General features: G+C 44.7%; 1 protein-coding gene across 1 annotated transcript in view; it reads right to left on the reverse strand.

The window, feature by feature from the left end:
• Positions 1-802: 802 nt before the first annotated feature.
• FRZB (frizzled related protein) overlaps positions 803-16049 on the reverse strand; it is a 30368-nt gene continuing 15121 nt past the window's right edge. The window contains exons 3-6 of the mRNA XM_026018408.2: positions 8919-8984; positions 4734-4938; positions 4292-4355; positions 803-1197 (exon numbers count right to left, since the gene is read on the reverse strand). Coding sequence (XP_025874193.2) covers positions 1081-1197; positions 4292-4355; positions 4734-4938; positions 8919-8984 — 452 coding nt within the window. The 3' untranslated portion in view covers positions 803-1080. The remainder of the gene's footprint in view (positions 1198-4291; positions 4356-4733; positions 4939-8918; positions 8985-16049) is intronic.

Consider the following 16049-nt stretch of genomic DNA (forward strand, 5'->3'; position numbering starts at 1 on the left):
CTTTACGGGGCAGATTTCACCGAACATGAAACAGCACAAATCCAGGTGACAAGAGCACAGGCCTGCGATTGGGCCCAGCTCGGGTGGGAGTGCACACGCACACGCACACTTCACCGTCCTGCAAACCACAGCATTTTCTAGAGCTACGCATCTTTTAAAAGCAACACCGCGGTGCCCGTGCATGCATCCTGCCTCTCCGGGTCAGCGCAGCAAGTCAAGATTTATCTTAAAAGACTGGGGCGGGGGGGAAGACTTATGCCGTTGGGTTTATGTCCAGGGAAGCGAATTTAACAGAGCTCCGCTGCTAACAGCTGAGGTCTCCTTACAACTCACTTCCCTAGTGCTGATTAATATATTCAGAAGCAAATCAAGTGTATTGGCCAAAAGAAAAACGCTACTGGTAACACCCCAACGGCTCCCGGTTTCAGTTGTGCTTCTCAATCAGGCTAAATGTTCTCTCCCCAGCTACCAGCACTGTTTATTTTGCTTCCTGCCAATCTTGCAAATAATTTATCTTGTGTGTCGTTTCCTCATAAATGCTTCCCGGTGCTTGATTGCTCTGCCTGTGTGGCGTCTGATTTCAAACTGCCATTTTACCTTTATAAACATTCAGAACTTTGAAGCGCGAGGAGAATGCCCAAAAGGCATGAGAAAATGAGGCGACCGTAATTAGAGGAGCAGACTCCGTTTCACGGCGCGCCTGGCCTTCTGCGTGTGCCCCAGAAGTCTCCCTTTGCATCCGGGATTGCATCCCCAGTCTGGGTGCAGGACAGCAAATTCACATTTACTCCAGCAAAGAGCACCTGGTATCAACATGTTTAATTTATTATTATTATTGCAAAGAACAGTTTTCCCAGGATTAGTGAAACAGAATACATATATTTAAGGATCTGCACTCAGACCACAAAAAAAAGAGAGAGAGAAACAGAAAACAGAGAAAATAGAAGTAATATCAGTAACCACATGATTTTTTGTGGTAAAAAATAGAATATGGCGTGCAATAGTGCAATTTTCCTTTGCTGATCCAGCAACGCAAGTCTTAGTAGGAAGTCCACTGGTGTTCTTTCTGCATTTCAGGATTTAGTTGCGTGCTTGCCGGGGGTTGGCGTTCCTGCCAGACTTCTGACTCTGGGGGGAATCACTGTGGCTAGAATCACTTTTGTTCAGTCCAAGATGACGGAGCTTCATGTCCCAACGCTGTGAAATTCAAAACAGGAAATGGTCACGTGCACATATCACCAGGGTCATCATTACAATTATTCTAACAACTAAGCAAGGCCGCAAAGTCAGGTCTCAAAAGCATTTTCCAACAGCATAAGCCTTTGCTATCTCAGGGTAACAAAACTGGTGCTAAATGGACATGATTCTCTGATCATAAGAAGCGCAAAACTGGCCCCTCTGACGTATCAGTGATGTTTTCATATCAAACCTTCAACTCAAAATCTCCATGTCAAGTGATGACAAAAGAATCTATCAAAATCTGCAAGTATTTCTGCAAGTGACATACACAAATCTGGCACTTCACAGGTGACCAACAAATGGAAGCTTTGCACGGGGAATTCGAAGGGTTATTTTTCATCGTCTCTTATGACACATCAGAACACGGTCTTTTAAAACATATGGAATTTAAGCAGTGAAAAAAATAGAAATTTGGGGGGGCAAATGGGATGTCTTAAAAACGTCTACCAAGTGGACCAATCACAACGGACAGGGTTCTGCACTCAAAGTTTTCCAAAGCAGACATCACCAACATTTCTAATAATCACAATCAAGCCCACTGATAATTCATATTAACAATGCCAACAGTGTCCACATGTGAACTAATTAAAATTAAAAGGGAGTTATATTTTGAGTATCACAGCTAGTGAATAAGGACTACAGCTATACTTCTCAAATTTCAATAAATATAGGAATAACTGGAGATATTGTTAAAATTGCAGGTTCTCATTCAGTAGGTCTGGGATGGGGCCCAAGATTTTCACACCTAACAAGCTCCCAGGTGATGCCAGTGTGGCAGGTCCAGAGACCACACGTCGAGCAGCAAGGAGCTAATTTGGTCCAAAGGCCCAAATTCAAATCCAAATTCCATTGGTTACTGTGCAAAGTTTCTTGAACTTATTCAACCTCATTTTCATCATTAACACATTGGAATTAATAATAGAATATACTTAGAAGACAGTTGTGATGATTAACAAATAAAAAGTGTATAAAGGGCTTAGTACATAATAAATTCTCATTTTTCAATTACTGTCAGGAATTCTTTATTTTAGCGTACTCAATTCCACAATCTTACTGTTTTTCATATGAGAAAATAGTCTGATTCTCAGCTGCCCAAGGCAGACCAAATATTTTGATTTGAACAACCTGTTATGTCAGAGACTTAGGTAAACAACCATTTGTACAGCAAAATCATAAGAAGTTCTTTATTTCTAATTCTATTCACTGAGCAAAAAGAAAAAAATCAGCTGAAAAGGGAAATTCATATCTGAAAAAAAAAGTGTCCTCCATAAAACTTTTTGACATCCTCAAATTGACTAGAAAACTAAAGTAAAAATCGCAATAATTCTAGCCAAAAGAGATTTTTCTACCCAAGATCTTTAGCCATGAGTATCTGCATGTGAATTAGAAATTGGGTTCACATTATGGGTTTAGTTCTTCCCTTTAACATGTTTAAATCCAGACTGAGAATATAAAGGATCTCACAACAATTCTGTGAGTAGAAAGCAATGGACACAGTATGTTTGCCTAAGAAACAGGATAAACAAGCCATGCGTCCTGGGTCTTTACATGCTAGTCATTGTTTTGGTACCAAAAGAGAAGCAGCAAGCCTCGTTACATGCTTTGCAGCAGGGATGTTGAAAGGTCTTCCAACTGGTACAGGAATTTAGGACAAATTCCTGTTCTGCATTAGCAAGCAGAAAACCAAATTAAAAGAACACTAAGAGATTCCAACGTACTGAAGAGCCACTTTTTAATAAATACCAAAGTAACTGAAAAGAGATACAAATGGACAATTCCCACAAGCCTGAACCCGAAATGCATCTCCCTTTTGACAAACACACTGGGGGCGGGGCGGGGGGGGGGAAGCACTTACTGAAGGATAGTTTCTCCCTGCAAAATAATAATAACAAAATGCCCTTTACATTTTTGTAGGTCACTTAGGCTCAAATGTGTCTGCTGTGTCAAGTGCCAGATGTAGAAGATAAACCGCCCAGGGGTGTTTAACTTACCCTGTAAATGTTTCCCAAGCCTTCAAACTCACAGAAGGAAGAGGATGTATTATGTTCGGTACAATTCCCACTCTTTCTTTCTCCCCCCCCCCCCCCCCGCCCACTACACACACACACACACACACACACACACACACACACACACACACACACGCGTGAGCACCTTTTTCAATTCTTGGCCATTCTACGCATACGTTCCTTTCTTTGAAACAGATTTGCTTCGTAGAGTAAGAAGAAATGAAACCCAACTTTCTACAGTAAGGTAATTTACTGTGATTTTTAAAAAACGCATCACTTCCAGAATCTGAGAATAACTCGCTTAAAAATAAAGCTGCGCGACTGCTCTAAGGACCTAACTGAGCCAGATCTCTTACACGCAGATGAATGTGGCTGCACCTCGTACGGAAGAACTGGGGTCTATGATTTGGGACACTGGCAGTTTCCTGCCCATCATCCATCCTCCCCTTCCTGATTCGCAGAACTGCAAACTGTTCAAAGAAGCAACATGCCCAGCTAAAAAAAAAAAAAAAAAAAAAACCAAAAAAACTACATTTGCCTGCCTCTCTTGCAGCTAGGGATGGATACGAGACTAAAACCTAACTATAAGTTGGCTTTTCGCCTCCCTTTTTTTCCTCCCTAAAACGTCGGTGCGATGCTGGAGGTGACCTCCAGGTGAACTTGAGCACGGCAGTGATATCCTTTCAAAGGGCAGAAGAGTAAGGCAGGAGGAGCCTGGAGCCCTGATGATAACGTGCAGCCACCCAACCAGGACTCGACTCCCCACAGCCAGATTTCTCGTTGTGAGAAATGAGGCTATTGTGGTTAAATCTCTGATACGCTTACAGAGAATTCATTCCTCAAATTAAATGGACATTAAAAACAAAGTCCAGGGGTGTCTGAGTAGCTCAGTCAGTTCCAAACAAACTCCATCCTTAGAATTTCACACACACCCCTCAGGTTTTAGTATTTCTCACACTCCTAAGGGCAACTCTTTCGTTTAAATGACAAATGGCTGGTTTTCTACTTTTATTTTTTTTTATAAACACAAAGTACAGGCTTACCTTGACTTTTTTACCAAGTCGATCCTTCCATTTCTCAGCAATAGACCCTTCCACCAACAGTAATCTGTAATTTTTTTAAAGAGAAGTAACCATTTTTGACAGGTTAAAACATGTTCTTGAGAAATACAAGGAGTCATGGGTCAAAAAAGCTTTCCTATTCATTCTAGGACAGCCAAGTTTTAGATTAGCAACCCTCAACAATTTACGAGTCTCGGGCTCCTTAAAGAAGAAATGATGCTAGGATCTGTCCCCCCAGCAAAATGCACGCCCACAAACCGCACACCTACACTCTGCTACCCAATCCATGATGGTGAGGGACCCAACTGAAACCTAACTATCGTCCCCTAGCAGGTGGACAGGGCCCCAGGTCAGAACCGCAGAGGAAGAGGTCCGGAGAAATGCAGTAAAGAGAGGCAAGCACCCTGCACCAGGGAGCCGCTACCTGGAGCGCTCCTCATCCTCGTAGCCCATGATGACGTACTCCTCGTTGACGCTGAGCGGAGGACACAGGCAGCCAGAGCTGGTGTACAGGTTAACGGTGTCCCTTGGAATGTTTACCAGGGAAGCCTTTAGAATCTCCTTCACCTCAACGACCACGGTCACATCATGGCACTTGGTCTTTACTTCTTTAACTTTAGCCCGAATGACTGGATAAGAGAAAATAAAGCTGAAATGGTAAAACGACACACAACAGATGCTCCATCCCAAAAAGACAAGTCAGCTTTCTCACGGTCGATGCGTGAAAGTCAACCAGGTATTTCTTTTTTTTTTTTTTAAGATTTTATTCATTTATTCACGAGAGACACAGAGAGGGGCAGAGACACAGGCAGAGGGAGAAGCAGGAACCCTGTGGGGAGCCCGACGTGGGACTCGATCCCAGGTCCCCAGGATCAGGCCCTGGGCTGAAGGCAGCGCCAAACCGCTGAGCACCCCCCGGGCTGCCCTAAGCAGGTGTTTCTGCCTTAGGTGGAGGGGAGTGGCACATGACACAACACACCTGCTCCCTTTACTGGTCAGCCCTGACCCCCTTCCAATTCGCGGGCACACACATATTCGTGCGCACACACACACACACACACGCACACGTGTGCGCCTGTATCTCATTGTGAGAAATCCACTTAATCAAAAGTTGAGCGAATCGGATGTGATTTTCCTCCAAAATTTTATTTTGAATGTGTGCATATGTGCTTTCAGTTGCGGCCAACAGGAATTTACATTAATTTCACGCTAGGTAAAGACCCGCTACTTAGACACGCTTTGTTTCCTTCCACTGCGTCCGCGGCACCATATACCTCTCCGGGTGGAGACCCTGGCACCCGACTTGGCTCACAAAAGCCAGCTTCGCGTCTCCATACAAACTGTCTTAAAAGTACCAATTCAGTTGCAAAGTCAAAGTATTTGACTCAGAATCTAGAAAGTACAGTGCTGCTTCTACGCTGTATATTCCATCCCTTGGAAAAGCCAGATTTTTTAGATTCCTCTTTCTGATAAATGAGCTTTCCTTTCTTTTTTTTTTCCTTTTTTTTGGGGGGGGGGGTGGGGGTGGGTGGTGAAAAAGCCTGCAAAGAGGTAAAAATGTCAACTAGCAAGAAGCTGGTGGCTTTTGGCCCAGCTCCCTAGTCCCATACCCAGGGATGTTATACAGAAAACTACGCAATGTATACAAATGAATCCACTTTTTGAAAGCCTCTAAGCACATATCTGCATACTCCTTGCATCTGGGTGCCTTCCCACGGATTTTAGGGTCTTTTAGACTACAAAGGAATGGGAAAAAAGTACTCCATGAAAACATAAAGCCAGCAAATAAACCGTTTCCCCCGTCGATGCCCCAACCTCACGCAGAAATGTTCAGCAACATTCCATCAGTAGGACAGATGGTGGATAGGAATTAAGTTGCTGGTTCTAAAAGCTTCAGGACAAAACCCCATTTTTGCTCCACAGGTATTTCAATTTCCGGAGAAAGCGGGAGCACTCCAGCGCACGGAGGAGCGCCAGCCAGCCGTCCCTGCGGGTGCTCCTGGGGAGCAAAGGAATCCCTTGTCTCTCAGGTCCGTGTTTGAACAAGAAATAAGATGGGAGAAATGTCACTTGGGAGAACTGATGATAAATCGACAGCCCTGGCTGGCAGACGTTTCTGGGTGTCCTGGTTTATGTAAATGTGCTTCACAGCTTCCATCAGCTCTCAGAGATTAGCAAACTGTGCAAATGTTCTCAAACTAATGATTTATTTACCCAGTGTGTCTACTATTTTCATTAGAAATTTTTAGCACATGTCCCCACTCCAAAATAAATATCCCTCTACAAGACTGACTTTATTATTCAAGTAATTTGGTTCAAGCTCAAGAGCTTTTACTGAATTCATCTGAATGAAGCAGAGATTGTCTGAAGGATCTTTTACCCCCACCCCCACTTTGTTTTCTCATTCGAGGCGGGCAGATACTAGTGACCAAAATCACCATATTTTAGAGTTTGAATTGCATTTGCTTTTCAGAGTTTTTCCTTCCATTTTAGCATCTGAGTGCCCACCTTCCCCCAAAGCAGCTCTGAGTAGGCAGCAGATGCGTGAACATCCTTCAACTGTGGGCAACCCGGTCATTATTTGGGTACGAGGAAGAAAGGATCTTCTTCCCACTGACTGTGAGCTGTATTTCATTTTACGCCGTAATATTCCCTCGGCTACCTTGTCAAAGATCTCCTCGTTCCCGGACTTGCAACCCAAGTATTAGTAGTATTTCGACTTTTAACCAAAATACGCAGCACCCACCGTCACAGCACTAAGAAAGTGAGGCAGAGTGCAAACTGATAAGAGGAGTAAAATAAAGTCAACGAAAAGTCCCTGAAATAACATTTTTATTATGCCTTTGTTTTTAGCATAACTATACTCAACGTTCACCTAACAGTTTTCAATCTTGAAGAACTAATCTCCTGAAAAATCAAGAACCTCCATTCCCGTGATTTTTCACATCAGTTTTTAGAGGAATGGGTTCTCAGAGGAGCAGCCAGGCATTTGGCCTCTCACGAAAACATGACCCTTCGACCTCGCACAGTGCATCCACCACCGGCTAAGAGAAACTGGATTCCTCTTAGGATGAGTGATGAGCAAAAAATAAAAATTGATTCCATTGAAAAAAAAAAAACTTGGGAAACCATTTATTTCAAAGAGATTTACTTACACTGAGAATTTCCTATTATACACCTTCTAATACACAGTTTCATAGATATTAAAGATTATTCTTACGGATTTCTCTCCTTCTGGTTCCCCACAGCACAGAAATAGAAACAAATCTGTGCCATATGTCCTGCGTCCTCTAAAAGGAGGCACATAAATTCAATAATAAAATGCCCATTCTAATAATAAACTTTCCTTTAAGAATCTAATCGTCACGTTCATTCGTTGACTCAGCATCAACAGAGATAGTCCTGCAACCCTTTATCAATCTCACAGACATTAAGGGGGAAAAGTCACAATAAGATCCCTCTGGATGACACCAATGTTGACTTGTCCCTTACATTATCAGCTGGGAAATTCTGAGCCTTGCAAAGATAGTGGTAATTGGTATTTGTGAGTCTGAAGCCTGCCAGGGCCTAAAAGTATATTCTAAATAATTAAGAAAGGACAACCCAGGTTCAATAGTCACTGATGGGACGCCTGGGTGGCTCAGTGGGGGAGCTCTGCCTTGGGCTCAAGTCGTGATCCCGGGGTCCTGGGATCGAGTCCCGCCTGGGGTTTCCCCGCAGGGAGCCCGCTTCTCCCTCTCAGTGTCTCTGCCTCTCTCTGTGTGTTTCTCATGAATAAATAAGTAAAATTGTTTTTTAAAATTATCCCTGATAAAATCAGGGTAGTACTACATCTCACGGGGCAGGTGTACGGGACGCACCCAGCACAGCACTTGGTAGGACAGGAGGCCTTGTCCCCCTCAGTGAAGCCTGCGGCTACATGTGGGTTGGTGGCTCTCCAGCTAAGGTTTCAATAGGAGGTCACTCTCCGGGGTCCAGCTAGAGCAACAAAGCCATTTCCTTCACTGCACTCGATCACCTTCTGTCCGTGTCACCTTCCAACTGGGTCACCACGTTCCAGCAGACAGACCAACGACGGAGACACCAGGTTGTGCTGTCAACCATCGGTCCCTGGTCCCTCGAGCTGGGGGTTGACCCCTGCTCCCCCCTGCAGGCAACTCGCCCCGAGGCTCCAAGCTGGGCCGGGCCTTGGCCTCCGGGGGAAGGAGGGGCCCCCACCGCACCCACAGGGCGCTCACCCCCAGGCTTCAGAACCCAGCATGTGGGGCCCCGGGCTCGGCCCTGCAGCGCCCTTCGGCCCAGGGCGTGACCCGGGGTCGCGGGATCGGGTGGCCCCTCTGCCTCTGTCCCTCTCTGTGTGTCTCATGAATAAATACAGAAAAGTCTTTAGAAAAAAATAAACATAAAAAGTTAACTTTAAAAAATCAAGCATTTGTTAAGAATTCCGCCCGTGGGGTAAAAAAAAAGACAGAATTTTGCCCAGGAGACATTTTAATTATTTGGCAGGGACGGGGCACTTGCGCTTAAAAGTTGTCCCTGTTTGGCCGTATTTTTAGATCGCTCTGCGCCCCCCCCCAGTGCCCCCCCAGCCCCGAGACGTCACCCTTACCGTAGTTGTAGTTGTTCCGGAAGTAGGTCTTCTGCGTGGCTCGGACAGGCTTACATTTGCAGCGCTCTGAAAAATACAACGTTTTTGGTTTTGGCCCAAAATGCAACCTGAGCTTTTTTATTCAATCACATTTTTTTTTTTCTTGGTAGGAGGAGCTGCAGCTGGGGGTGAGGGTGAGGCGGCTCCTAGCAGCACCCCCTCCCCTCCATCCCCCATCCTCCCCCATCCCCCCATCCCTCATTCTCCCCCCACCCCCATCCTCCCCATCCCCCATCCTCCCCATTCCCTCATTCTCCCCATTCCCCTCCCCTATCACCCGGGCTGCGGCCCAGCGGGGTGAGGCACTTGTAACTGGCGCCCGAGAAGGCTTCCTGAGCCACGGATGGCACCTGCTTACGTTTTGATGCAGAAAAAGGAAAAAAGAGCAGAAAAAGGGAAAAAAGCAAAGATTCTTTCCGAATCCCAGAAAGCCAACATGAGAGGGGTCCTAAGTGTTTTCTGTCAGGACGCCCCGCAGAAGGGAGATGGCCCTGCAGGCCCGGCCGGCCGCTGTCCTCCCACCGAGGCCCGGCTGCCTTGCAGCTGAGCTTCCCAGCCACGGCCCAGGAGGGCAGCGGCCCCCCACCTGCCGCCCTAAAGCTCCAGAAACCCCTCCGACGGCAGCCAGCGGCCTCCCCTGGGCCCCGGGGCGCGAGGCCTGTCCCCACCACACACAGCAGCGCCCCTGCTCTGCACGGGACTCCTGACATGGGTGTCGGGGGAAGAGATCCCGGACCCATCCCCACGCCAGCCTCGGTGCTGGGTGCCCTGTGAAGACCAACGAGGACGCGCTCTGGGCAAAGCATCTGCATTTCCACCTGTGCAGGATGGGCAGCTCCCTGTGCAGCTCCCTCGCTCTCCTGCACGGCCGCTCTACTCTGCACCGAAATGTCACACGGGTTTGAACGAGATATTCTCCAACTAAAATAGAGTTGGCCGGACATGTGACGGGGGCGCAGGGGACACTGACTCCACGGGTCCTCTGTGCTGCTGTGCTCGCCACCGTGCTCACCACCCCGCGGCCACCGCCGGCCGCCGGCTGCTACCAGGACACCGCTGGCCGGGCCCGGGCCGCTGCCTGTATGCCCGCGACTCACTCATGTCCCCGCGGGGAGCCTACACTGCTCACTGCGCTTCGTGCCTTTCGCCCATTCTCCGACCAGTTTCCCATCTGTATTTATGGATCCATTTCTGCTTTTCTTTTGTTTGTTCGTTTGTTTGGTTTTCTGATTCCACATATAAGTGAAATCATATGGTAGTTGTCTTTCTCCGAGTGACGTATTTCACTTAGCATCACACCCCCTGGGTCCATCCATGTTGTCATAAACGGCAAGATCTCAGGTTTTTTTTTTTTTCGGCTGAGTAGTATTCCTGTGTGTGTGTGTGTGTGTGTGTGTGTGTGTGTACATACGCACACACTACATCTTTATCCATTGATCTATCAGTGGATGCTTAGGTTGCCTCCTTATCTGGCTGTTAGGAATAATGCTGCAACAAAGCGGTGCATATGCTTTTCAAATTAGTGTATTTGTTTTCCTTGGGTAAAAACCAGTAATGGAATTACTGGATCATACAGGGTTTCTATTTTTTTTTTTTTCTTAAGTAAGCCCTATGCCCGATGTGGGGCTTGAACTCACAACCCTGAGATCAGGATCTGCATGTTATACTGACTGAGCCAGCCAGACGCCCCTCTATTTTTAATTTTTTGAGGAACCTCCATACTATTTCCCACCATGGTTGTACCAATTTACATTCCCATGAACAGCTCACGACGGTTCCTTTTGATGGAAAGATATTCTGGAGATGAGACCATTTCTGAAGCTATAATTGCTATGGTCTTTGATTTCCAGATTATCCTCAGAGGGACTTGTGCTTCTCTATAATTTAAAAATAGATATTTGTCAAACATAATGTAGATAAATTATCGACATATTTGTAATTCTTTAGAAATTTGCTAATATGCTAATAAAAATTCTTGGCAGAACCATACCAAGTATCACTGGATTGAGTTGAATATGGGATTGTTGCCACAGGACTCTGCTTGAAGCATAAACAAAGCGATTCCATAACCTTCCCAAGCAGAGATTTTTCAAAAATTAGATCATAAAGTGATGTAGAAAGATTTCAAATCGGTATTCACATACGATATATACACAGAGCTGCACCATTTCCTGATAGCTAAGGAGCAAAGCAATTATATTCCTGGGACTAGATTTGACTTCTCAACGGCTCACTCATTTCTGCTAGCCTCAGAGGTGGCGACGCCATGCCATACACGTGACCCTGGCCATGCCTCTATCCCTCGCTTTTGCTATAAGCAAACATCTGCCTAGGTAAAGTAACTAGTAGCTCAATAAAATATCTGACTCAAAGGAGAAGTGGAAATTTGTATCTACAAATGGCTCAAATAGGGGAGGACTTCCTTTCACTTATTTATGCTAACTCAAGTCAAACAAAATCATACCAGTGTATTGATGAAAAATACATCTTAGATCGGTTCTTCTTCTAGAGTACATTTACTCACATCTACCTATATATCCCCAAAGCCCAAGAGCTAGGAAATTACAAAGAATCATGGAGGGATACGGTACACACATATTAGGTTTTTCGTACCTGCCACCCTAAGTCAGATTATAACAGCCTCCTCTTTTCTTCTTCTATTACTATGAGTAGTTGACTCCTCGGACTTTGTACGGAGCCAGTAATACTACCATCATTTCTACTTTGATTTGCTAATAACTCTTCTAGTAGTCTTCCTCTCCCGGCTTCCCAAACTGCACAAAGGTTTTATTTTCTTTTCTTTTTTCTTTTTTTATTTTTGCACAAAGGTTTTAAATTTTGGTTTCTACAGTGGCAAGATAAAATCTATTATTTACTGAGCTTTGCACAAAAACCCTTAGCGATTGATTTGCTTGTATTCCGCTGCTGAGAAGCAAAGGTTGTAAAGGAAATGCCTTGAGGTTTTTATCTAAGGAATATGAAAAAGTCACAGGAGCTGGACGTGACAAAGAATTCTTCAAACGAGGGGAAGGTTTTAGACGAACAATTCATTCACCTCATGCCCAGGATTGAATAGAACGTCCGAGTTGCAGAAGAGCATCATCATCATCCTCATCATCCTACATCCCACAGGCGTCCGCAGGCCCTGGTCGGCCGCTCTCCCAGAATCAGTGGTTTCCCCCTCCTCGGCTAATGATAGTGAACACTGCTTCCCATCCTCGTACAAACACGAGTTTATCACCCTCACACAAATATTCATTTGCAAAATTAACGTGCCTGAGCTCCACAGAATCTGGTTTGCAATTCGGAGGAGATCCCCCCCCCCCCCCCCCGCCCCATGCACTGCAGCGCCCGAGCCTTAAACAGCCTCCTGAGCAATGAGGCGCCTTACAAACATAGTTCAGAGAGGAAAGTAATCACAAACTTCTTTATTTGAAGTTTGGTTCAGAAAAATGGGCTCGTTTACTGAAAACACATAATGATGATAGTCTTCCTAAAGAGTCATATGGTGGGGCCCCTGGGTGGCTCAGTGGTTGAGTGTCTCCCTTCAGCCCAAGGCGTGACCCTGGGGTCCTGGGTTCGAGTCCCACATCGGGCTCCCTGCAGGGAGCCTGCTTCTCCCTCTGCCTGTGTCTCTGCTTCTCTCGGTGTGTCTCTCATGAATAAATAAATAAAATCTTTAAAAAAAATAGTCACATAGTTTCATAAGAGCTAAAGAATTAGAAGTACCCAATACAACTATGGAATTCGATTATCAGTGGACCTTTGCTACTTGATGGAATCTGTTCAAGTTGATGCCTAATAAGGGTGACACTACTTTCTAACCTTGACCTTTCCTTGAAACGGACCACTGCTGGGTCTCATCCAGAGCCGGAGGAACCTAACGGACCTCCTTTGCCAGATTTCAAAACCCCTGTAGCTTTTCAGGTACCATAACTTTGGAATACTACTCTCTATGAATTAGTATTTTTCTGCTTTTTCTAGGAAGCAAACATCTTAGATCTGTGTGCAGGATCTATTGTCAGAAAGTACGTGGGGGTTAAAGAAAGTATAATCCTATTTGTTTTACAATTTCCAATGTAATTATTTCAAGATTGACTCGTTCTAATCAGATTAGAGTTTAAGTAATTTTAATTTGTACCAAATGTATTATATGTTTTATATCTTGGCATTCGACCCTAGGAGCCCACTTGCCCCCTTCCTTCCATTTGAAAAAAACATAGGAGCAAACCACAAGTTTTAAAACAGACATAAAAAATTATTTTTTATAATTTGAACGTCTACATTCTTAACTATGACTTCTTTACGGAGATCCAGATCTGTATTTCTCACCACCTAAGGCATGTCCATAAGCATGCCCTTATGTAATTTTAGACATGTCCTTTATAGAACTACTGGGAGAATTAGAGGAGAGAATACACATAAAATACTTATCACAGCACCTGGTATACCTCGTAACTGTCAGATTTAATCAAGATTCACTGGGTTTTTTAATTCATTATATATAAAGACCATTTAATGGGTAAGAGAAGCTCTATTTTTTCCAGCGTCCCTTGCCACCCACTGAACCGTGGTACCCACCAAACTTAGGCAATCAGGCTTCTCAACGGTGCCAGATTCTGCTGTTTTGGTCCAGGTGGACCAAGCTCATTTCTGTCCCCATGTAAGGAGTCCCTTTGAATTGTCATGTACGTATTCCAAATTTGAAGGATCAAGCTTAGCAAGCCAAAATGATCACATATGTGACCATTCTCATACGTATTAAAATGTAAGAGAATATGACAAAGTGATTAAGGGCCCATGGGTCTGCCTCCCAGCTCCATGCCTTTCCCATCGTGTGACCCTGGGCCAGTTACCTTCGGCAAAGCCTAGGTCTAAACGACGACTGTCTACCGCCTAGGGTTATTGTTAAGAATTTAAAGAATAATTCACTTAAAAAATTTGGCGCAGAGCCTATTAGTGAGTAAATCATTCACTGAACGTTAGCTCTTAGCAGGAGTCATACATAAACAAACCAAAAAGATCTGAAGATATTTTATGCAAATTCAAGAGCGGTTGATGACGCAGAAGAGACGATTTTTCTAACAGAAAATCATCTCCAAGTTGGTGTAAAAATTAAAGTTTAGACTTAAAAGTTCACGTTTAAAGATAAAAATCTACTAGATTTTTTCTTTTTTCCTGGAGACAGAAACTTTTGTATGTATTATACTTGGTTTTGGGGGGGAGCTATATGGAAAAAGGTAGAATTTAGGAATCACACTGGTATTACGGTCCCACAAGGGAACGTTACTCCACAAAATATAATGATACCCAGAAATGGATACATCTCAGAAACATTACCCCAAAACAAAAGCAGCCAGTCACAAAGGAATAGGTTCTATATGATTCCATTTACATGAATCTGAAGAACGGATACCAATGTAGGGTGACAAAAAACGACACCTGTGCTTGCCTCACAGTGGGGTGGGTGACTGGGCCCGGAGGGATTCTTAGGGGTGCTAGAAATGCTCTCTATTTTGATCACGGTGAGAGCCATGTAGGCGTTCACAGTTGCCAAAATTCAATGTGGCACACGCTTCATTATGCCTTTTATTGTGAGTTATATATCGAGAAAGTGCCAGGAACATACAAATTCATGAGACATTCCTTTCATTTTTCCATAAACTGAAGTGTGCCACGGCTTAGCAGCTGTTCATTACATGTTTAGAATAATATTTATTTCCCAATCGTATGCATAAGGCAAAGAATCTATTAGATTCCCTTTTGGATAAGAGCAGTATGTGCAGAAGGCGACGCAGCTGACTGGTGAACACAGGTAATGTAACGAGGCTTTAAAAAGCAAAAATAACCCTTGCTCAGTTTAGCCTACAAAACAAACCTCAAATGTTGTAATAAAGGTCTCTATTCATAGTAATTTGTACTTTGTAAAAGGGAACTGTTTAAGATTGAGGGGATTAAAAAAATTTTTTTAAATAAAATAAAAAGATTGAGGGGATTAACCCTGTATTAATAAGAAAAGGAAATTTAGTGTATTCCTTTAGGATTTATGCCTTCAGAAATTTTTAAATAAACTGTCCCTCACAACACTTCTGGATCTAAGAATCATCGGGGATGCACAAAATATGGGTAGTCCATGAGATCTGTCCACTTTCTCCCGTGAGACCGAAGTGTTATGGGGGAGCCTGATTCCCCCTCTCCCTTAGCCCCTTTCCCTGCTCCCTCTCCCCCTCCAGCACTCTCTCTCAAATAAATAAACAAAATCTTTTTTTAAAAAAAAGATCATCAGCCTCTATCTACCTCCCCCTAGCTCCCCAGGGGTGCAGTCACTGCTCACTCCCTCTCCCCAAGTCCTGGCCTTGGGGAGGCCTGGTAGGAGGAAGTGGCCCTTCTAAGGGCCAGTGGGGGGGGGGGGGACCAACAAACTGACTCTGAAGTTTCAATCCGGGGGACCTGAGAAAACAATGGTGCCACACATTTAAAAAAGAAAGTTGCCAGGAGGAAATCTGCGACACAAAGAGAGCCTTAATTATTAACGAGGCTGTATCTGAGGCCCAGCCCGGTGACTCAGGGAGAGGTGTTTATCCAAGGAGAACCGCCAGCTCTGCCCCTGACAGAGATAAGACCCGGGTCGGGGAGTCAGGGGAGGGAGAGCTGAGCCCCTGTGGCTGGGCGCTCCAAGGGGAAGAAGCCCCCAGAAGGCGGGAGGAGCAGAGGCCTGCACTGGCTGGGGGGCTGGGGGGCAGGGGGGCAGGGGAAGCTCTGGCACAATTTGGCAAACAGCTCAAAGAGGAGAATGCTTAGGAATAAAAATGAGTCCAGTGTCAAAGAGTTTAAAAAAAAAAAAAAAGGCGCCTCTACTTGGAAGCTACTGTGAATTTATAAATAGACCACTTTTTAATCCATCCTAATTTTTTCCCAATAAAGGGCAGGCGTTGCACCCAACCTAATTTAGCTGCTAGAATCAGTACACATGTGCGCCTAAAGCAAAAAAAAAAAAAAAAAAACTAAATTCCTTCCCCAAATTAGGAGGAAGCCAAGGGGAGGAAAGAAGTTTGGAGAAGGAGAGAGAGTGAATCTATACTGCCCAAGCCG

The sequence above is a fragment of the Vulpes vulpes genome, chromosome 3, assembly GCF_048418805.1.
Source record: "Vulpes vulpes isolate BD-2025 chromosome 3, VulVul3, whole genome shotgun sequence".
Classification (NCBI taxonomy): Eukaryota; Metazoa; Chordata; class Mammalia; order Carnivora; family Canidae; genus Vulpes; species Vulpes vulpes.